The 23,603-nt window shown below is 46.6% G+C and overlaps 2 protein-coding genes across 4 annotated transcripts in view; one reads left to right on the top strand and one right to left on the bottom strand.

Annotated features, from left to right (window-relative positions):
* gas7b (growth arrest-specific 7b) overlaps positions 1 to 9,962 on the top strand; it is a 530,610-nt gene extending 520,648 nt beyond the window's left edge. For both annotated transcript variants that reach the window (XM_078400926.1, XM_078400928.1), the window contains one exon: positions 7,219 to 9,962. In XM_078400926.1, coding sequence (XP_078257052.1) covers positions 7,219 to 7,332 — 114 coding nt within the window. In that variant the 3' untranslated portion in view covers positions 7,333 to 9,962. The remainder of the gene's footprint in view (positions 1 to 7,218) is intronic.
* A 2,041-nt stretch (positions 9,963 to 12,003) lies between these two features.
* The window catches only part of LOC144594443 (putative uncharacterized protein MYH16), a 180,583-nt gene continuing 168,983 nt past the window's right edge, over positions 12,004 to 23,603 (bottom strand). Inside the window, exons 18-20 of one of the 2 annotated variants that reach the window (XM_078400924.1) lie at positions 20,379 to 20,579; positions 17,553 to 17,699; positions 12,004 to 13,203 (exon numbers count right to left, since the gene is read on the bottom strand). In XM_078400924.1, coding sequence (XP_078257050.1) covers positions 13,057 to 13,203; positions 17,553 to 17,699; positions 20,379 to 20,579 — 495 coding nt within the window. In that variant the 3' untranslated portion in view covers positions 12,004 to 13,056. The remainder of the gene's footprint in view (positions 13,204 to 17,552; positions 17,700 to 20,378; positions 20,580 to 23,603) is intronic. The other variant, XM_078400925.1, reaches the window with a different exon arrangement.

Here is a 23,603-nt window from a genome sequence, read left to right as displayed (position 1 = left end):
GCCCGTTTACTTTGGGTGTCAGATTCTTAAGTCGAGGGGGAAGTTTAGTTGGAGCTGAAAATAAGCTTGCGGAATGCCAAAAAACAATCTGATCTTGCATGTGTCACAGAGTGCATTTAATGATGGGCTATATTGGTCTGGTTTGGACAACTTACTGTTGGATATTGTTTCCTCCCATTTAACTCTGCCTAGTAACTTACAGTCTACTGGATTTTATGAACAGGATCATTGATCACATTTCTAGAATTGCATCGATTCTGGGGTTTTGTGCAAAATGGCTAATGTAGGACTAGTCGCTTGCTGTTCAGTGCTTCCAGTCTTTTTCAATGTACGTTGGGAGATGTGAGCGCTGGATGGTATTCATTTGGGTAAGGTTTACAAACTTGCATTTTCCTTTATGCCCTTCAATGCCAGCTTGTCCAGGGTAATGACTGATCAATGGCAGCTTGTCCAGGGTAATGACCGATCAATGGATGTCCAGGGTAATGACTGATGAATGCCAGCTTGTCCATGGTAATGACTGATCAATGGCAGCTTGTCCAGGGTAATGACTGATCAATGGCAGCTTGTCCAGGGTAATGACTGATCAATGGCAGCTTGTCCAGGGTAATGACTGATCAATGGCAGCTTGTCCAGGGTAATGACTGATCAATGGCAGCTTGTCCAGGGTAATGACTGATCAATGGCAGCTTGTCCAGGGTAATGACCGATCAATGGATGTCCAGGGTAATGACCGATCAATGGATGTCCAGGGTAATGACTGATCAATGGATGTCCAGGGTAATGACTGATCAATGGATGTCCAGGGTAATGACTGATCAATGGCAGCTTGTCCAGGGTAATGACTGATCAATGGATGTCCAGGGTAATGACTGATCAATGGCAGCTTGTCCAGGGTAATGACTGATCAATGGCAGCTTGTCCAGGGTAATGACTGATCAATGGCAGCTTATCCAGGGTAATGACTGATCAATGGATGTCCAGGGTAATGACTGATCAATGGCAGCTTATCCAGGGTAATGACTGATCAATGGCAGCTTATCCAGGGTAATGACTGATCAATGGATGTCCAGGGTAATGACTGATCAATGGATTATGCTTTTCTGGGAGCCCCACTGTTTTGAGTTTGTTACCTGTATGGTCCATTGCCTGCAGATGTTTTACGCTGAGAAGACATGTAAGCATTCCTGTGGCACTCCACAATCTCATCCCTGCTCAGGGATGTAATTATTTGCCAGTGACTATGATAAAGTAAGGCTTCCGTGGTTAAGTTTCAACTTTGATGTGTTACCTACTGGTTTTAATTTAAGGAGATGAAGTGGTCTAGGTAGAGTGTAGGTGATAACAGGGGCAGCACAGTGGCTCAGCTAGTAGAGCTGCCGTCTCACAGCGCCAGAGACCTGGGTTCAATCCTGATCTTGGGTGCTGTCCGTGTGGAGTTTGCACATTCTCTACGTGACCAGAACCAGGGGCCACACACAGTCTAAGAATAAAGGGGAGGCCATTTAAAACTGAGGTGAGAAAAAACTTTTTCACCCAGTAAGTTGTGAATTTGTGGAATTCTCTGCCACAGAGGGCAGTGGAGGCCAATTCACTGGATGAATTTAAGAGAGTTAGATAGAGCTCTAGGGGCTAGTGGAATCAAGGGTTATGGGGAAAAGGCAGGCACAGGTTACTGATTGTGGATGATCAGCCATGATCACAATGAATGGCGGTGCAGGTTCAAAGGGCCGAATGGCCTCCTCCTGCACCTATTTCCTATGTTTCTATGTGACCACGTGAGTTTCCTTTGGGTGCTGCGGTTTACTCCCACATCTCAAAGACATCTTTAAATCCCCCTAGTGGATGCAAAAGTATGATAAAATAGAATCAGTGAGAATGGGTGATCGATGGTCAGTATGGATTTAGTGGCCGCAGCCTGTTTCCGTGCTGTAACTTTCAATCGATCAATCTTATGACATGCAGTGTGGCCATCAGGTAAATTTACCAGGTGAAATAACGCAAGTCAGGGGCAACATTTCTGCATCTACCCATGTAGGATAATTTCAGCAAGTGGGGACCTGACCTTCATCTCACAATTCTGAGTTGCCTTCCAGTGGTGGAGTTTAGAGCAGTCTCTCCTTCCCAAATATTCATTGTGTGGCTAGTCTGCAGCTATAGAGCCATTTGGCAACTCTAAACACAGTTACAGTCATGGAAGATGAATTAATGGGATATCTTTTACTAAATATTTCTCTACTGTTCCAAGTAAACAAATGTTAAGGTACAGGGCGTGTAGGAAGGAACTGCAGATGCTGGTTTAAACCAAAGATAGAAGCAAAATGCTGGAGTAACTCCAGAGATGCTGCCCATCCCGCTGAGTTACTCCAACGTTTTGTATCTATCTTCTATTTAATGTACAAGACAATGATCAGTCGTCCAGATTTCTTACTGTTATTCCCCATGTTCCCAGATTACCAACAGCCTTGGCCAACAGGTCAGGTACAGCACCTTCAACCGCACCTGGTTCAAAGCCACCATTGCCCATCAAACAGAAGCTGCTTCATTCCTTGCTCAGTGTTTGTCTTTATGTTCTACTTGACAAACACTTTATTTCATTGCTGCTCAGCTCCTGCGATTTATATCAGGGATGGACAATAAATTCCATCTTGCCAATGATGGCCATGTCGTGAAAAATGGATAAATTAATCCAACTTGAGTAGTAAAAGCTGATGGAATTGTTGCAACGTGGGTGATGCTTTCGGTGACCGTAACCCTGACACTTTCCTGAGGTTGATGCAGGGAACTTTAAGTTGCTCACACAATTTCATTCTTCCTTCTCCTTGACCCCAAGTGGTAAACATCTTGTACAAGGGTCCTGACCAGATGGTTCTTGTAAGGAGCTCAGAGTATAAATTTAAATGAGGTAAATTCACTTCAATCAGCAATGCCAGCATTATAAGGTGCATTCCAGGGTCTGTATGGTTCTTTATTGACTATTGTTGGCCCTCATATAAATTCATTAGCAGCAAACTAAATTCCAGTATTTGTTTCTGAAATTACTCTTGATCCTCCAGAACCAATTATTTCTACATTGGTTAAAACGATGCAACCCGTTGCCAAATTTACTGTTAAAAGATACTTCTTTGTAGGACTTCAAACCAAAATATCATAATATTTCAGAAAAAAAAAGTACAGCGGATCCAAAACATCTGGTTCCTTCGCTCCAGAGATGCTGCCTGTCCCGATGAGTTACTCCAGCATTTTGTGTCTATCTTGGGTGTAAACCAGTATCTGCAGTTTCTTCTTGCACATCAGATTAAAAGCTTTTTCCAGGTTCGGCAGAATATAACTCGCATTACTAATTAAGTATGAACATGAATATTTCAGCGTGAACTGTTAAAGACCAAAAATCACATGATTTTTATTGAACCTCAACGGCAGAAGAAGTATCGAGATGTGATCTGAAAACTATTACATAGAAACATAGAAAATAGGTGCAGGAGGAGGCCATTCGGCCCTTCGAGCCAGCACTGCCATTCATGGCTATATCGTCCACAGTCAATAGCCTGCCTTCTTCCCATATTCATTGATCTTGAGGAAGTTTTGGAGATTCCTGTTCCTGAACTTTGTGTGACCTAAATCTGATTGATTAGTAGGACTGGCTGTTACAATCCCTGAAGTTTACATCATTTGGAAGCTGTGTGCTACAGGGCCTTCTGCAATGTAAATAGCATTGTAAGTGTGAGGCTGACAGAGACACGGGAATGAATACTCAATGAAATGGCCTTCCCCAAAACAAGCTGACAGCTGGTCAGCCATATGCTAGCCTAGGTGGTAAGCCATGTGCTCGCCAAGGTCAAAACCTTTACATGTTTCAGTATTCTAACATGCATAAATCAATATTTTTAAACAATGAAAAATAATGTTCTTATTCTGTAATTTAAATAATTAAAAGTATTTAATTTTTAAGATTTTTTTTCAAATGAAAAGAATTCCTTTGCTGTTCGCAGCTCTTCTTGTGCCATCCATTTTCCATTGGTTATTAGGGCAAATTCCATATCTAGGGTGATTTTTGCAGTCACGCTATCTTGCTGGACTTCATGAAGTCCAACATCAGAGCAGAGTGAGGAAACATACCATCAACCATGAGTGGCTTAGTTTAGTTTAGTTTAGAGATAACAGCGCAGAAAGAGGCTCTTCAGCCCATAGAGTCCATGCCGACCAGCGATCCCCACACACTAACACTATCCCAAACACACTAGGGACAATTTACAATTTTACTAAAGCCAATTAACATACAAACCTGTACGTCTTTGGAGTGTGGGAGGAAACCGGAGTTCCTGGAGAAAACCCACACAGGTTATGGGGAGAACGTACAATCTCCGTACAGTCAGCACCCATAATCAGGATTGAACCTGGGTCTCTGGCACTGTAAGGCAGCAGCTCTACTGCTACACCACCGTCCTGCCCTAAAGTGGCTCTGGGACTTCTGCAAACATGGGTGATTGGGGATATCAACCACAAAATCACCCAGAGTTGTGAATTTGTGGAATTCTCTGCCACAGGAGGCCAAATCATGGATGAATTTAAGAGAGAGTTGGATAGAGCTCTAGGGGCTAGTGGAATCAAGGGATATGGGAGGAAGGCAGGCACAGGTTACTGATTGTGGATGATCAGCCATGATCACAATGAATGGTGGTGCTGGCTCAAAGGGCCGAATGGCACCTATTTTCTATGTTTCTTTGTTTCTAAAATCTAAGCCAATACTCTTGCTGTTTTATATTTATGTTTGGCATTGTATACTCCTGTTTGAGGCACAAATCCACCTAAAGAAACTGCACTAGCACGAGTTAATAGAAAACATTTCTGCTTGCCATTGATGTTTATTGCATGTTTTAGAGTTTCACTCCATTGCTGGCCTACATTATTCATCACCTTGTTTACATCTGAATTCTAGCCTTGCCATATCTGAAACTACTTTGATGGATATCAAATCAAGGCTTGGACTGTGTAGCAATGTTATATTTACCATGGGATCCAAGGTTTGGAAGAGTTCCTGTTGGGAATCTTCCATGGAGAGCACATAGGGAAGTTATTTTTCCAGATGTGCACTGTGCAGGGAATGACAATGTTGACTTACATTCAATTCTGTTTAATTCTGTAGTTGGATGACTTAAATCAGTTAATGGCAAAGTATAAAGCATAAATAAGGCTGGAGCGATTGGGCTTGTATACACTGGAATTTAGAAGGATGAGGGGGGATCTTATTGAAACATATAAGATAATTAGGGGATTGGACACATTAGAGGCAGATAACATGTTCCCAATGTTGGGGGAGTCCAGAACAAGGGGCCACAGTTTAAGAATAAGGGGTAGGCCATTTAGAACGGAGATGAGGAAGAACTTTTTCAGTCAGAGGGTGGTGAAGGTGTGGAATTCTCTGCCTCAGAAGGCAGTGGAGGCCAGTTCGTTGGATGCTTTCAAGAGAGAGCTGGATAGAGCTCTTAAGGATAGCGGAGTGAGGGGGTATGGGGAGAAGGCAGGAACGGGGTACTGATTGAGAGTGATCAGCCATGATCGCATTGAATGGCGGTGCTGGCTCGAAGGGCTGAATGGCCTACTCCTGCACCTATTGTCTATTGTCTATTGTCTATAAGATAAACATTGTTATTATAGCTAGTAAACTGTTACGTAAATACAACGGGCGCGTAACACAGCTGACTTGTTTTCTTTAAGTTGGAAATGTCTCTATTTATGATGTGAAAGGAAAGATCTCTGAATGATTTGAGGTTCACTGGCATCATTTCTATTCAGTATCTGCTGCATACATACACAATATAAAAGGGAGACATCACTGAGCAAACAAGGTTACAGCTTTCACCACGAACACAAAGATGTAATGAAGAGTAATTGTGCTGGAGCGTACCATGATCACCTGGCTCCACCGCTCACCTGGGCTGGAGGTGGAAGTTTACTTTAGTTTAGTTTAGAGATACAGCGCGGAAACAGGCCCTTTCGGCCCATCGGGTCTATGCCGACCAGCGATCACTGCACACATTAACACTAACCTTTTCCCACTTTTTGTTTTACATTTACCAAGTCAATTAACTTACATACCTGTACGTCTTTGGAGTGTGGGAGGAAACCGAAGATCTCGGAGAAAACCCATGCAGGTCACGGGGAGAACGTACAAACTCGGTAGTGGGGGTGCATTAGCTGTAAGGCAGCAACTCTACCGCTGCACCACCTATCTCATTAGACCCAGAAGGGTCTCGACCCGAAATGTCATCTATTCCTTTTCTCCAGAGATGCTGTCTGACCCGATGAGTCACTCCAGCTTTTTGTGTCCATCTCCTATCTCATTAACCCTCCCAGCCCTCGAGTCCAGCAGTGAGGCCCCTGTGGTGAGGGAATGTCTCCCATCTCCCACATGCCCCACTGGGCACACCACACCAACGCACAGTGAGGCCCATGCCAGGTGTACAAACAGGAGGCATGTCTTGATGATTCCTAATTGTCTCTGGCCTTCAAAGAAAAAATTGTTATTAACATAAAACCAATAAAACATTTGTAGATAAGTTATTTTTTTAATATGAAGTCAGACACCATGGAAATAGGCATTTGGCTCAAATTGTCCATGCCGACTACAATGCCCCACCTAGGTTCAGCACATTTGCCCACATTTGGCCAATATCCTGTAAAGTTTTCCTATCCATGTAGCTGTGCAAGCGTGTTGTAGATGTTGTTATGGTACCCTCTTCAAGTACCTCATCTGGCAGCTCATTCCATACACCCTCTACCCTCTGAGGGAATTGTGTAGGAAGGAACTGCAGATGCTCATTAAACCAAAGAAAGACACAAAATGCTGGAGTAACTCAGCAGGGCAGGCAACATCTCTGGAGAGAAGGAATGGGTGACTTTTTGGGTCGAAGAAGTGTCTGAAGGAGGTTCTCGACCCGAAACCCATTCCTTCTCTCCAGAGATGCTGCCCTCTCTCCAGAGATGCTGCCTGACCTGCTGAGTTACTCCAGCATTTTGTGTCTACCCTCTGAATGAAAATAAATATTTGGTATTTTGAATTAAACTTGCTATTGCCATATAATCCAAGAAATTTGTTCTCATCTGTCTTGAATGGGTGGCTTCTTATTTTGAGGTTTTGATGCCTGGTTCTAGACACTGGAATTCCTCATGAATGTCCTCATGACGATATCGCTTTGTTTCTTGCCTGTTCTCTAGACTATCGAACCAGTGGATCAGCTACTCCAGAAGATTGACCCTGCCAAGGACAGAGAACTGTGGGTGAAAGAGCACAAGACGAGCCACATCCGACCTGTGGACATGGAGTTGTAGAGGAAGCTCTCTGCGGGGATGGTTTTTCCTTTTCCACAGGCATTAACTGGGCAGTTCACTGCTGCTGGTCTTCAGGTGGATGAATTGTGTCAAGGATTCAAAGTGCAATGGAAGGCACAGTGCAAGCTCATAACAGAGTGCCTTTTGTGTATATGAAACAAAAAAAGTTTAAATATTTAGCCATCTATGTCAAGCGGTTTGTTTTTTGTGCTAGTATGGGTTTTCTTGCAAATCAAACTGCCTATTCACCAGCAATGGTGGAAAAGCTTTCTCTTGCATGCTAAGCATGTATATAAAAGAAATGCTTCAGCTGTCATGGATTCTGTGTCTCGCCCGGCCCCAACCCTCCTTACATTCCAGAAAACAGAGCAATGTGCTGGTCCTGACATTGAGATGGGCACTTTCATACGAAAACCAATTCTGACTTTTGACTTTTTGTTTCCTGGCTAGCCATGAGCTGGGCAAATAATACTCCTCACAGCTGAACGTATCTATAACTTGTATCACAGATCCAATTAACTTGAGTCGAAGGGTAAATATAGGAGCTCTGGTCAGGCTTTTAATGACCAAGTGTGTTCAGTGCATTCTGATAATGAACATACTAGAGTTAATTATTTGCTTTGGTAGTTATAATTTGAATGTGTTTGGAATTTCAATTTTAGATTGTTAGGATGTTGCTGAACTTCAGATTAATTTCTGAAATGAGTTAAACATGTTTCCATCAAATAATCCAAGTTATGGAACTGGAGTTCAGCACGTTCTAGTTAACCTCTGCGGATAGCTAATCCTTTCCTGCACCCTTTGTCGGCCGAGGTTTGTTACTAATGTGATTTGTTTTTAATACTTGTATAATTGGATAGCTTACTCCACAAGTGTGTTCTTCTTTGCATCTCCTCCACCTTTTGACCATTCATCTGCTACGTATCGTCTGTACTCCTCCACCTTTTGACCATTCATCTGCTACGTATCGTCTGTACTTGATGGCACCTTACAGCTACCTCTAAGGTACTTGGGACTACTATTTTTTTCCTCTATTCATTTCATCCTTCAAGTTTCTGATCTTCCTCCAGGTTTGCTTGCTTGATGTAAATAAATCTTTGTAATTGAGTCTTTGTGCACTAAGTATTACTGTTTTGAAGCATATTCTATTTGCTTTTTTGTCAACCAAATGGTCTCCTGCAAAGCATTTCCTTTACTTCTGGAATCTTTCATTTCTTGGATATCATGAGCAAGGGATTACGAATGTGTCTGGGTCCACTTGACATTGCTTAAGATGCAAATGCATAATGGCTGTTCCTGTTCTAAAGTCTCTCTGTGCAGATATCATTATTTCATTTCATTGATTGAATCAAAATTACATTAAACTCTTCAAATGGTCTACAAATGATTCTACCCATGAACCAACAATTAACTTTAGCATAAATGGCATGTTCTCCATTAACTACTCAATGTTGTCACAAGAGCTTTTCCATCGGCATTGTGCTTGCTTGATCCTTTATGCTAGGACTAACATTGTATTGACCATGGAATTACGAAGGTCAAGAAACAAACTTCCAAAAATTGTCACACAATGCGAATTCCCTAGCATCGTATTCCATTTAAAGAGACTTCCAAAACACAATCAGTTCCACAGCATCCACCAATGGCAAAGCACCATCAATGCAGCCACCACCTTTGGTTAAGATTACAATGAATATGTGCTGAATGCAGGAATAATATGTTCCGTTTGATATTTGTGTACAGTTGCCCAAATCCAAACAAATGAGATATGGAGTGCTATCAATTAAGATTGTATTAGGCTGCCCTCCTGACACAAAGCAACGTGGCAGGATATGGGCTGTAAATGGAAAGGTGCAATATGGAGCAAACCTCTGGTGATTTAGTGTTAGCCCCATCACTTGATCTCACTTTAAGAAGCAAACTAATTAAATGTTCCTTTGGCATTTATGATTAACCTACAATATGTGGAGTTTGCTCGGGCTTATGAAGGACAAAGAAGCAAATTTCCTTTTGGGAAAAGCTGCTCGTGCTGTTTTTGACCTTGTCATGTGACAATGTTACATGTGACAGAAACATTCCAAATGACCTCAGCAGATAAAAGTCCAACCCTGTGCATCTTAACATGGCGATGCAGTATTGCAGGATCTAGCTCGATTGGTGCTATTCTCTGCTTTTTTATATATTATAACAAATTTGATGATAGTATCACTAAATATTACCAGGGAACATTTTATCAGCGTATGACTAACAGGTCCACAACTTTTTAAAAGCACAAATGCGTTTTGTATATCTTACATTCAGTTGGGTTTCATAAACCAGTAACCTTGTTACAATAATGCAGTTTCTCTGTAATATTCTGAATTTCTATACACTGTAGTTTTCTATAAAACAGCATGTCGTCTGACCAAATTGCCATTACTTAAGATGTTTTCATGTGAACGTTCCCTCATATGAATTTAAACTGTATTTGCAACAACATAATGTTTCTTATTTACCACTTTGTGCTTTGAATATTGTGCAAGTTGTGATAAATGTCCTTGAATTGATGTTATTAAAACATTCACACTCTCAATGAAAAGGAAATTGCTTTTAAAGGCTGTAGCTGCTAAAATCAGAATGTTTTCTGTACAATAAAAGATATTAAGTGAAATGGTGGTGCAGAAGCTGACGGTGGTTCGTTCACTCTCTGTTTTAAATATCTCTGAGTCGTTGTAAGTGTATGTGCAAATCATTGTAATTTGAACCCAACTCAGGTTTGGATGGCGGCTCAGGAAATGTTGTCAAGAACCTTCATGTTCCTATCTGATCACACTGCTGTTGCCTAAATTACTGGACTGCGACATCAGCTTGCAAATCAGTGCTTGCTCCTCCGTCTCAGCAGCAAGAAAACCTGGCAACTGTTGACAGATAGCCATCTGAAATTGCCCGTTGCCCTCTCTGAAGTTCCCTTTGGGCTTCTCTCCAGTCCTTGCTTTATTTAGAATCACATTGCAAATTCTGGTTTCAGTCTCAGACTGGCAACTAGTAAACAATTGGAGATGTGGCATCAGGGGCTTTTACCGTGCCAGTGTGGATTACCTTGCGGTGTGGACCATGCATGGTATGGCTGTAATGATTCTCCAGCATTACTCGCGTTATGTTGTTTCTCAGGATTTGCATTAATCTTCTGCCATTCCAGTTCTGAGGTGAAGGAAGGAACTGCAGATGCTGGTTAGGCATAAAATGCTGGAGTAACTCAGCGGGTCAGGCAGATGCTTTGGGTCGAGTTATTCAAGCTTTTTGTGTCCATCTCCAGTTCTGAGGTGACTGAGAAAGCCACTAGTGGGCAGGAGTTGCAAGATCGGGTGGGTGGGTGAGTGTTGTAGTGTTTAACCAGGACGTCTGGTGCATTTTCATTTACCCTTCTGGTTCCCAGTGCCATCCTGAATGCACCTTTTCAGGGTGGATTTTCAGGCCATGTTGTACTTTCTCCAAGGATGTTTTGAAACAATCCTTGAATCCTTTTCCTCAGGCCATGTGATAATCTCTTGCCCTGACAGAGTTGAGACTAGTGTGTCAAGAGCCTAGTGTTGGCCATGTGAATGAAGTGGCCTGTCCAATGGTAGCAGGGTTTTAGTGCTGGGAAATGTAGGCCTGGGAGAGGACACTGCCATTGCTTTGCTTATTCTGCCAGTGCACAGAAGATTTTAGTTTAGAAAGACACAAAAAGCTGGAGTAACTCAGCAGGCCAGGCAGCAACTATGGAGAAAAGGAACAGGCTCAGTCTGAAGAAGGGTCTCGACAGAAATATCGCCTATCCCTTTTCTTCAGAGATGCTGCCTGTCCCGCTGAGTTACTCCAGCTTTTTGTGTCTATCTTCGGTTTAAACCAGCATCCTTCCTACGATTTTTAGATACAGCGCAGAAATAGGTCCTTTGGCGTCTGCGCTGACCTGCGATCCTGCACACTAACACTATCCTACACACACTAGGGACAATTTACAATTTTACTGAAGCCAATCATCCTACAAACCTTTACGTCTTTGGAGTGTGGGAGGATCCACGCAGGTCACAGGAGAAAACGTACGCAGGTCACAGGAGGAACGTATAAACTCTATACAGACAGCACCCGTAGTCAGGATCAAACCCGGATCTCTGGTGCTGTAAGGCAGCAACTCTACCGCTGTGCCACCAATTTTTGAAGAACCAGTGTTGATGACACATCTCTAGTGCTTGAGGTTTCGAGTTAGTCATGACCCTCATTCCATAACACAATACGTACAATAGTAGTATGCTCTTGTGGCTGGGGGAAAGGAACAAAATGGTGGGGTTTTTGTCATGTTGCTCTTATTTCTCACCTCCCACGGGTGCTGATGATAGATTGGATCATTCTCTCAACTGCTCTCAGTCTGAAGAAATATCATGACCTGGAACGTTCCATTACCATGCTCTTCAGAGATGCTGCCTGACCAGCTGAATCACCCCAGCACTTTGTGTCCTTTGGCTCTCAGGCAAAGTGTTGACAGCTATCAAACTCTACTATTTTTGACAACCAAGACGAAAAGAATCAACAGCTGGGTGGTTTTACGAGGTGTGTAGCCAATCAACAATACACTGCAGAAACGCTGCATCACCCACACATTAGCAACTCGCCCTCAAAAACAAACTCCTCAGGCTCAAGATTACATTGGTTTATTACATTTTAAATGCACAAAAATATTAATGGCCATGGATTACACTGAAGGCAGAGATGGTTAAAATGACTAGCTAGAGCTATTCAGCTGCAAATGTGGGATTAAAAGCTGGATAATAAAGTCAACTAAGCAGTCCACAATATATATATAATATGTATAAAATATAAATATGAGGCAATCTCTCAGTGATACAAAAATTGGTCTCTTTTAAATTTTAACATAGTTCCAGTGTGGTTTTGAAATTGGAATGAGAGTTTTGGTGCACTGAGTTTGAAGGCTGTGGCAGGGAGGAGGCTTCACTGGCAACCTGGAGAAAGAGGAAAAACTGCTAATATACCAAGATAGAACACAACAAAGTGCATTGTCATCACGGGAATAAGTGACTGGGTTTAACTGGTTTAACGGTCTCATTAAGCCCACTCCACGTTCAGTTGTTGCCAACAGTTTATTGCAGGCTGTCAGCTATTAGTAGTAAGGAGCATTGCAGCTGTAGTTGCATCTAGGACCATTGGTTCCAATTGCTAAACACCCTGCAAGCAAGCAATGAATTAGGAAAGATTTTTTAAAACTTGTTGAGATGTACTTGGTTGAGCATGTTCTTGATTGAGCATGTACTTGGTTGTTCTTGGTTGAACATGCACCTGGTTGAGCATGTACTTGGTTGAACATGTACTTGGTTGAGATATACTTGGTTGAGCATGTTCTTGGTTGAACATGTACTTGGTTGAGCATGTACTTGGTTGAGCATGTTCTTGGTTGTTCTTGATTGAGCATGTACTTGGTTGAGCATGTTCTTGGTTGTTCTTGATTGAGCATGTTCTTGGTTGAGCATGTTCTTGGTTGAGCATGTTCTTGGTTGAGCATGTTCTTGGTTGAGCATGTTCTTGGTGCTCCTACCAGTCTGTTTCTCCATAATCACTGGCAGCTCCTGCATGCAGCAAATGGTCTGAGGAGTCCATGTCATTTTTGTTGTACTCAGCTCCAGTGCTAAGTGCCACTTGCCTTTCCCCGTCCAGTCCAATCAGTGCATGAGATGCAGCCGCTCGTGGGAATTATTCAATGATTAGCTTCTTGAGGGAGTTCAGGTACGTGGGAATGAGAGAAGTCGAATCCTCATCGTTCAGCATCTTCTCTCCTCTTCCTTCTGACCCGGCTGAGCTGGGAGACCTGACGAGTGTGGCAAAGGGGGAACTGTAACCCTGTCGATCAAAGCAGAGCCAATAAGCAATGTTTATATCTGCTTTATATCTTTATATATAATGTTTATATCTGCTTGTATCTAAGATTTCCGTCTGGATTTCTGCCATGATATACAGCCTCTGCAATTGTGGCATTAGAATGCAGGCTTAAGTAAACCTAAAAATTGCACTGAGGTACCGAATGGGCAGGATTTCGCAAACCTGGATTCATCATTTATTTATCAGCTTTGTGTTTGGCTTGGAGGAATATTTAGTGGGGAGAGGGAGTCACTCCAAAACAGCACTTTTCCTGAATATCCTGCCGTCTGGATTTTTAAATGGGATATCATTCTTAAGTGGATCTTAAGCCTTGATCCTTAAGTGGGTTAGCAGAGACCATCAATTGGGGAGACAATGCAATGGTTAGGTCGTAGGCGAAACATTCTGGATAATGGAGGGTAAGAGCAGTAATTGTGCAGAGACTGCTCTCTTCACAACTCTTTGGTTCACTCGTCCCCTCCCACCCAAACCACCCCCTCCCCAGGTACTTTCCCCAGTATCTGCAGGAGATGTAACACCTTCGTTTAGAGATACAACGCAGATACAGGCCCTTCGCCGGGTCCGCCGACCAGCGATCCCCGCACATTAACACTATCCTACACACACTAGGGAAAGGTTTTACATTTACCAAGCCAATTAACCTACAAACCTGTATGTCTTTGGAGTGTGGGGGAAACCGAAAATCTTGGAGAAAACCCACGCAGGTCACGGGGAGAACGTACAAACTCCGTACAGACAGCACCCGTAGTCGGGATCGAACCCGGCGCTGCATTCGCTGTAAGGCAGCAACTCTACCTGCCCCACCATCCAGGGGCCTTCCACATGAGACAGAGCTTCATGTGCCCCTCCTCTAACGTTATTTATTTCCAGTATTCCCAATGTGGTCTCCTCTACCTCAGCAAGTCTAAATGTGGACTTGCCGACCATTTTGCTGAACGTGTTCAGTCCACCAAGGCCTACTGGATCTCCTGGTAATAACCATTTTAACTCTTCTTCCCATTCCCACACTGACCTTTCTGTCCTGGGCCTCCTCCATTGTCAGAGTGAGGCCACACGCAAACTGGAGGAACACCACCTGATACACCGTGGCATGAAGACTGAATTCTCCAGTTTTAGGTAAATAAACCCCCTCGCCTCTCCCTTCCCCCCCCCCCCCCCCACAACCCTCCCACCCCTCCGCACTGTGCCCCACCTGGATTTGCACCTATTTCCCCCTCCCTTCCATCTATATTCCCCCCAATTCGCAACTCTGCAATCCTTTTGTCTCACACCTTTTGTATTTTAATCTCTCACCTTATTCCAACCATCTGCCTTTTGAAGCCCTCCCTCACCTGTACCAAGGTATTATTGGCCAGGCTTTGTCGTGCCCCTCCTCTCTTCCTGCTTCCTCCCCAAGCGTTCCAACCCAAACCCTCACCTGTCCATGTCCTCCATGCTGCCTGACCCATTGAGTTACTCAGCACTGGATCTTTTTGTAGTAAACCTGCATCTGCAGTTCCTTGTTTGTGCAGTGATTAAATGAGTTGCTGGCTGGCTGCTGACCCAAAGCCCCTTCCTCAGCAGTGTGGAGGTGAAGAGTTGTGGACAGTGGGGAAGGGGGCGTGCATATGGTGGCCAGCTTAACTTGTGAAGTCACACTGCAAGTGCATTTGCCCAGTGAATGCAGCCCTTTACAGGGTGCATTTGCCACCCAAGTATCTGCAATCCTGTGCCATAATAATACAATATCAGCAGCAACCCAACTAGTGAACAATTAAATGAGATGATCATGGTTGCTCATTCATTACTCCATCTTCTTATAATTGGACAGCAAGGTAGCTTTGGTTTCTGGTCCATTATTTTACAATTTAACATGTTATGTTGACTTAGTTCATGTGTAACTTTAAACATCTCAATGTTTTTCTTTGTACCTGTCAAAGACATAGAAAATAGGTGCAGGAGGAGGCCATTTGGCCTTTTGAGCCAGCACTGATCATCCACAATCAGTAACCTGTTCCTGCCTTCTCCCCATATCCCTTGATTCCACTAGCTGCTAGAGCTCTATCTAACTCTCTTTTAAATCCATCCAGTGAATTGGCCTCCACTGCCTTCTGTGGCAGAGAATTCCACAATTTCACAACTCTGGGTGAAAAAGTTTCTGATCGCCTCCGTTTTAAATGGCTTCCCCTTTATTCTTAGACTGTGCCCCCTGTAATGTATTTTAAATGTTGTTATCGTATCTGTCTCAACTTCTTCCTCTGGCAGCTCGTTCCATGTACCCACCACCATCTGTGTGGAAAACGTTGCGTCTCAGGTTTCCAATTAAATATGTTCCATCTCATATGTCCTCCAGCTATTTATTCCCTTACACCAAGAAAAAGACTGCATTCATCCTTCATGAATTTATACACCTCGGCAAGTTCACCCCTCGGCCTCTTGTGCCCAGAGGATTATAGTCCAAGCCTGCCCACCCTCTCTCGACAGCTCAGGCACTTGAGTTGTAGTAACATCCTTGAAAATCTTCTCTGCACCCTTTAATGGCATGAAGTAAGTTGGCCAGATTTCAAGAAGGAAGAAGTGGTCTGGTGAATTCAACAGACCCACAGTTCTACTAATTAGGGGTGGATGTGCCGAGGCTGGTGAAGGTGAGTTTGGTGGTGGAGAGAGAATAAGCCACTGAGAATTGTGCATCTGCCACTTGTGACAAATCTCCATTGTCACCACTGACGTTAGAACATGTTGGTGGGAGCGGCCAGTGAACATCACAGTGTTATTTTAATTTTGACTTCTGGAGAGGGAAAGAAATGCAACTCAGCAATCTGCACAAATCTCAGTTTGATTAAAAAGTGATCTGGATGAAAAGATGCATCACATGCACAGACCGAAGGAAACGATGCATCACATGCACAGACCGAAGGAAACGATGCTTGAGGAAGACCACACACACCTTTAAATCAGATCTGCTAGAATTATGTCCACCTAAAACAAGCTCTGTGATGATATGCAGTCAGATGGCAGTCAAATAGTTACGGTAATGGGAGAGGAAGAGACATCTTCAATCAGTGATAATGGTGAAACTTATATATAATGTGTCGTAATGTGATCTACTGCGTGAACAGTGTAACCAGTGCATTGGTATCTAGGGATGGGGTGGGTGGTTGGGGGGGAGTGGGTTGAATAAAATAGGATTAGTGTGGGTGGGTGGGTTGGACAGGGTTGGGTTGGTGGCATAGACTCACTGGGCCAAAGCCCTGTGTCTGTGCTGAATGGCTCATGACAAGTAATTGCAAAGATTCATGCAAGAATAAGAAAGGACAATGGGATCCAACACTGCCTGGGCCTAATTGCTCTCTTACATCTTGAACAATAATTGAGATCGACACTGCTTGACCTGGCCTTGAGAGGAAGGAGCAGGGTGAAGTAAACCGAGTTATTTCACACTCAAAACGACACAAATAATGAGACACTTTTACTCCTGTCCACCCTGCATGCACAGAATGACCATTAGTGCAAAGATAAAGAACTCACCTGTAGTCTACAGATCATCTTGTACATGGGCAGCTAGCCTCGATGGAGATTGTAAATAAACTCAAACAGTTGGGTACGACGTAGAGAGAAATTTGTCATACTATGGTCAGTACAGAAAAAGGGAAGAAAAAGATTCTGATAGAGGGTGTTCCTCTCTCCACAGGCACTCCCTGACCTGCTGAGTATCTCTAGCACTTTGGCTTTGCCTCAGATTTCCAGAATCTGTAGGGATTTTTATTCCGGAACAGATTGTAGACTATTAACAAGAATATATCAGACAAGTAAGGTTGCGGGAAACTAGGAAGCTCATTCTGAGCTAGTAATGGCAATGGCGAATGATAACTGTGCAAAGTGAGATCTGTCAGCAACATCCTGCCTGGCTTTTGGCTTTGGAGATGCAGTGAGGAAACAGGCCCTTTGGCCCATCGAGTCTGTGCCGACCAGCGATCACAGCACTATCACTAGCACTATCCTACACACGCGGGACAATTTACAATTTCACCAAAGCCAATTAACCCACAAACCTGCACGCCTTTGGGGTGCGGGAGGAAACCAGAGCACCCAGAGAAAACCCACGTGGTCACTGGGAGAAGGTACAAACTCCATACAGACCACACCCGTAGCCAGGATCGAACCCAGATCTCTGGTGTTGGAAGGCAGCAACTCTACCGCTGCACCACCTGCCCCTGTCGTGGTTCTGAATTCCTTTCCCTCTGCCGTGCGATTGGCAGCTGTTTTAACAGCACAACCACACCACTGTCAGATTCTCAACCTTTCACCATTCATAGAGACGGAACCTTTACCGAAGAGTAGCCTTTGCCGAAGCTGGCTCGGTTCTTGGTGCGTATTTTGGTGAGTGCAGCCTCGGCGATGTCGGCCCGCTCCTCGGCATCATCCAACTCGTGCACGGTCTTCCTGTACTTGGCCAGGTTCATGTTGGCCTGCTCCTCCTGTAAAGCACAGGCACTGAGGGTCAGCAACACAAGCACCAGCAGCTTGGTGAACAGGCCTCAGCTCCACCTGCTGCAGGTGTACTGTGCCTGAGTCCAGCCAATGCTCCAACACTCTCTCTCTGCACATCACTAACATTAACCTGGGAGTCAGTGGTCCAGGTTAACATACTGTACGATGAGCATGTGATGGCACTGGGCCTGCACTCGTTAGAGTTTACAACAGGGGCCTCCAAACTTTTCAGCGTGAGGGCCACATTACATATTTGGCACATTTTTGTGGGTCGTAGGAAAAAATATAGAGGTGTGAGTTTTATTAATTTAATGAACTCAAAAAAATTTAGACTAGGTTACGTTAGATTAGATTAGGAAAGGTTAAACTAGCTTAGGTTAGATTACATTAGGTTTATATGGCAACAAATAAGAAGAATGAGGGAGGACCTCATTGAAACATAGAGAATAGAGAAAGGCTTGGATAGAGTGGATGTGGAGAGGATGTTTCCACCAGTGGGAGAGTCTAGGACTAGAGGTCACAGCCTCAGAATTAAAGGACGTTCCTTTTGGAAGATGAGGAGGAATTTCTTTAATCAGAGGGTGGTGAATCTGTGGATTTCTTTGTCACAGAAGGCTGTGGAGGCCTTCAATGGATATTTTTAAGGTAGAGAGATAGATTCTTGATTAGTACAGGTGCCAGGGGTTATGGAGAGAAGGGTGGTGAATGGGATTAGGAGGGAGAGATAGATCAGCCATGATTGAATGGAGGAGCAAACTTGATGGGCTGAATGGTCTAATTCTGCTCCTATCACATGACCTTATGAGGTGTTGCTCTTAACAGGTCTCACAGCTCAACTTCATCATATTTAACTAGAAAAACTAACTGCTGGAGGAACTCAAGCTGGTTAAGCAGCATTTGTGGAGTCAGAAGAAGGGTCTTGACCAGAAATGTCACCTATTCCTTCTCTCCAGAGATGCTGCCTGTCCCGCTGAGTTACTCCAGCATTTTGTGTCTGCAATGTAAACCAGCATCTGCAGTTCCTTCCTGCACATTTGTGGAGGGTTTGTCCAGTACTCTCTGTGGATGTCGTCTGACCTGGTACCTTCCTCCAGCAGTTTGTTTTTAGCACAGGATTCCAGTAGAGTAACCCATCAGTACATTGAACCATGGGGGGTGGGGTGGGGAATGGTGTCTGTTATGGCTGATTGTCCATTATATCCGAGTAAGGTATTATATGTAGTTGAAACAAAGAACTGCAGATGACGGTTAATACACAAAAGGACACAAAGTGCTAGAGTAACTCAGCGGGTCAGGCAGCATCCCTGGAGGACATGGGTGGGTGACGACAGAACCCTTCTTCAGACTGATTCAGTCGCTGAGTTACTCCAGCACGTTGTGTTGTTTCACATTGAAGCTCGGGCCGATGCCGCTGGGCTGCACCAGCGAGCCCGTCTTCACCGGCTCACACGGCTGTTGTTGCAGCTCATGGTGTAGGGCCAGGAAATGGCAGATGGAATGTAACTCTGAAAAGCATGAAGTAATGTATTTTGGTGAGACTTGTACCCTTGTGGGGCCCTTGAGAGTGTGATAGAGCAGAGAGACCTTGGGATGCAGGTACACAGTCCCCTGAAAGTGGCACTGTAGGTGGACAGGGCGTTGAATGCTTCCATTGGCATGCCTGCCCTCATCACTCAGGGTCTGAGCACCAGAATTGGGAGATCATGCTTCAGCTGTACAAGGCGTTGGTGAGACCGCATGTGGAGCATTGTCTCCAGTTCTAATCGTCCGGCTAGAACTGCAGTAAGATGTTATAAAGCTGGAAAGGGTGCAGGACAGATTCAACAGGATGATATCAGGAATTGAGGGCTTTCGTTATTAGGAACAGCTGGATAGGACGGGACCTTTTTCTTTGGAGTGCAGGATATTGAGGGATGACATTATAGAGATGGACAGAATTAGAGGGCATAGATGAGAGAGCATGAAACGTGTAAGATTATTAAGGGATTGGACTCGCTAGAGGCAGGAAACATGCTCCCGATGTTGGGGGAGTCCAGAACCAGGGGTCACAGTTTAAGAATAAGGGGTAGACTATTTAGAATGGAGATGAGGAAAAACATTTTCACCCAGAGAGTTGTGAATCACCTGTATCACCCCCCCCCCCCCCCCCCCCCCGGTGGGTCTCTGTTCCATCCTGTATCCCCCTCCCCCCTCCCCCCTGGGGTTGGTCTCTGTTCCATCCTGTACCCCCCTCCCCCCCCCCCCCCGGTGGGTCTCTGTTCCATCCTGTATCCCCCTCCCCCCTCCCCCCTGGGGTGGGTCTCTGTTCCATCCTGTCCCCCCCCTCCCCCCCCCCCTGGGGTGGGTCTCTGTTCCATCCTGTACCCCCCTCCCCCTGGGGTGGGTCTCTGTTCCATCCTGTCCCCCCCCTCCCCCCTCCCCCCTGGGGTGGGTCTCTGTTCCATCCTGTACCCCCCTCCCCCCTCCCCCCTGGGGTGGGTCTCTGTTCCATCCTGTACCCCCCTCCTCCCTCCCCCCTGGGGTGGGTCTCTTCCATCCGGTCCCCCCCCCCCCCGGTGGGTCTCTGTTCCATCCTGTACCCCCCTCCCCCCCCCCTGGGGTGGGTCTCTGTTCCATCCTGTACCCCCCTCCCCCCTCCCCCCCCCCTGGGGTGGGTGTGTACTCACGGCCTCCTCCACCTGACGCTTGTAGGCCCTCAGTTTGCTCTGCAGCCGCTCCAGCAGCTCCTGCATGCGATGCTGGTTCTTCTGGTCCTCCTCGGCCTGGAACACCAGCTCCTTCAGCCGCCGCTCGTTCTTGCGCAAGGTCTTCACCGTCTCGCCGTGACGCTTCTGCTCCGTGTCCAGCTCCACCTCCAGCTCCCTCACCTGGGCAGAGAGAGAGCAGTCAGCGGGCATCACCCCTCACCCCTCACCCCTCACACCCTGCCCCATCACTACAGCTCCCCTACACTGCAGCTCTCCACACTGCAGCGAGAGAGCAGTCAGAGGGCATCACCCCTCACCCCCTGCCCCATCACTGCTGCCATGTGCTAGCCACCCCTCACCCCTCACCCCTCACCCCCTGCCCCCACACTGCCACACCCCCACACTGCCGCACCCCCACACTGCCACACCCCACACTGCCACACCCCCACACTGCCACACCCCACACTGCCACACTGCCGCACCCCACACTGCCACACTGCCACACCCCACACTGCCACACCCCACACTGCCACACCCCCACACTGCCACACTGCCGCACCCCACACTGCCACACTGCCACACCCCACACTGCCACACCCCCACACTGCCACACTGCCACACTGCCACACCCCACACTGCCACACTGCCACACCCCACACTGCCACACCCCCACACTGCCGCACCCCACACTGCCACACCCCACACTGCCACACCCCACACTGCCGCTCCCCCACACTGCCGCACCCCCACACTGCCACACCCCACACTGCCACACCCCACACTGCCACACTGCCACACCCCACACTGCCACACCCCCACACTGCCACACCCCACTGCCACACTGCCACACCCCACACTGCCACACCCCACACTGCCACACTGCCACACCCCACACTGCCGCACCCCCACACTGCCACACCCCACACTGCCACACCCCCACACTGCCACACCCCACACTGCCGCTCCCCCACACTGCCACACCCCACACTGCCACACCCCACACTGCCACACCCCACACTGCCACACCCCACACTGCCACACCCCACACTGCCACACCCCACACTGCCACACCCCACACTGCCGCTCCCCCACACTGCCACACCCCACACTGCCACACCCCCACACTGCCACACCCCACTGCCACACTGCCACACCCCACACTGCCACACCCCACACTGCCACACTGCCACACCCCACACTGCCGCACCCCCACACTGCCACACCCCACACTGCCACACCCCACACTGCCACACCCCACACTGCCACACCCCACACTGCCACACCCCACACTGCCACACCCCACACTGCCACACCCCACACTGCCGCTCCCCCACACTGCAGAGAGACAGCGGTCAGTGGGCATCACCCCTCACCCCTCCCCCCATCACTGCTGCCACGTGCTGGTGTGGAGCTAACTTTGGAGGACATTTTGTGCTGGGAAGTTCGAAACCTTAGCAGCCTGTGAGAAAGTTCTGTACAAAAGCTTGTTTTGGTTTTGTAACAGGCTTTTGCAAGGTAGTCCTTCACAGTCCTGGACACCTGCAGACAAGAAGTTGCTTCGATCCCCATCCGTTAAACCACCTCCACATACCCTGGGTTCAGTCGTCAGCAAACTGTCTCCCCATATCCTTGATCTTGGCTATTGCCTCCTTTATATGGGTTGCCACGTCAGTGATATTAGAAGAGTCATCAGGAATATAGGTACAGCAGTCCTGTCCAATGATAGCACAGGTGCCACCTTTCTCGGCCAGAATAAAATCTAAGGCCATATGGTTCTGCAGCACCATATGGCAAGACTTTCATATGAAGAAAGACTGGATAGACTGGGCTTGTACTCGCTGGAATTTAGAAGATTGAGGGGGGATCTTATAGAAACTTACAAAATTCTTAAGGGGTTGGACAGGCTAGATGCAGGAAGATTGTTCCCGATGTTGGGGAAGTCCAGAACAAGGGATCACAGTTTAAGGATAAGGGGGAAGTCTTTTAGGACCGAGATGAGAAAGCTTTTTTTCACACAGAGTGGTGAATCTGTGGAATTCTCTGCCACAGAAGGTAGTTGAGGCCAGTTCATTGGCTATATTTAAGAGGGAGTTAGATGTGGCCCTTGTGGCTAAAGGGATCATGGGGTATGGAGAGAAGGCAGGTACAGGATACTGAGTTGGATGATCAGCCATGATCATATTGAATGGCGGTGCAGGCTCGAAGGGCCGAATGGCCTACTCCTGCACCTATTTTCTATGTTTCTATGTTTCTGCCACTGTTCTCATAGAGACCATTTCGGCTGTAAGTAGCTTCATTATCTAGTCCACGCTTTAAGTTAGAATTGTGATTATGGAATAATCAAAGGGGGGAATGTGGAAGCTAACGGCTGAAACCAAACCTAACTGGGTCCATGTTCTTCCCATGATCCTTTTTGCTCTGCGTGTTACTCCCCATTCTACTACAAGGTTAACCCCTGGGGAGCCTCGGAGATTGTTGAAATAACTTGCGATCTCCATGCCCTAGATGAGCGCTTGATAACATGTCTTCTCCCACCTTGGTATTTCAGTAAAAAGATTTAACTGAGTCTTGTGTTTTGCGTACTTATTTTAGAGATAAGTCGAGTCGACTTTCACATTGGCACCTCACCCCCTGCTCCAACACTGCTGCTACATGCTGGCACCCCTCACCCCACACCCCTCACCCCTGACCCCCTGCCCTCACCCCTCACCCCTCACCCCTCACCCCCTGCTCCAACACTGCTGCCACGTGCTGGCACCCCTCACCCCACACCCCTCACCCCTGACCCCCTGCTCCAACACTGCTGCCACATGCTGGCACCCCTCACCCCACACCCCTCACCCCTGACCCCCTGCCCTCACCCCTCACCCCTCACCCCCTGCTCCAACACTGCTGCCACATGCTGGCACCCCTCACCCCACACCCCTCACCCCTCACCCCCTGCCCTCACCCCTCACCCCTCACCCCCTGCGCCAAAACTGCTGCTACGTGTTGGCACCCTCACCCTCACCCCTCACCCCTCACCCCCTGCTCCAACACTGCTGCCACATGCTGGCACCCCTCACCCCACACCCCTCACCCCTGACCCCCTGCCCTCACCCTCACCCCTCACCCCCTGCCCCAACACTGCTGCCACATGCTGGCACCCCTCACCCCACACCCCTCACCCCTCACCCCCTGCCCTCACCCCACACCCCTCACCCC

The sequence above is a fragment of the Rhinoraja longicauda genome, chromosome 6, assembly GCF_053455715.1.
Source record: "Rhinoraja longicauda isolate Sanriku21f chromosome 6, sRhiLon1.1, whole genome shotgun sequence".
Taxonomy (NCBI): Eukaryota; Metazoa; Chordata; class Chondrichthyes; order Rajiformes; family Arhynchobatidae; genus Rhinoraja; species Rhinoraja longicauda.
The sequence above is the reverse complement of the archived record's forward strand: the minus strand, read 5'-3'. Positions and strand labels throughout refer to the sequence as shown.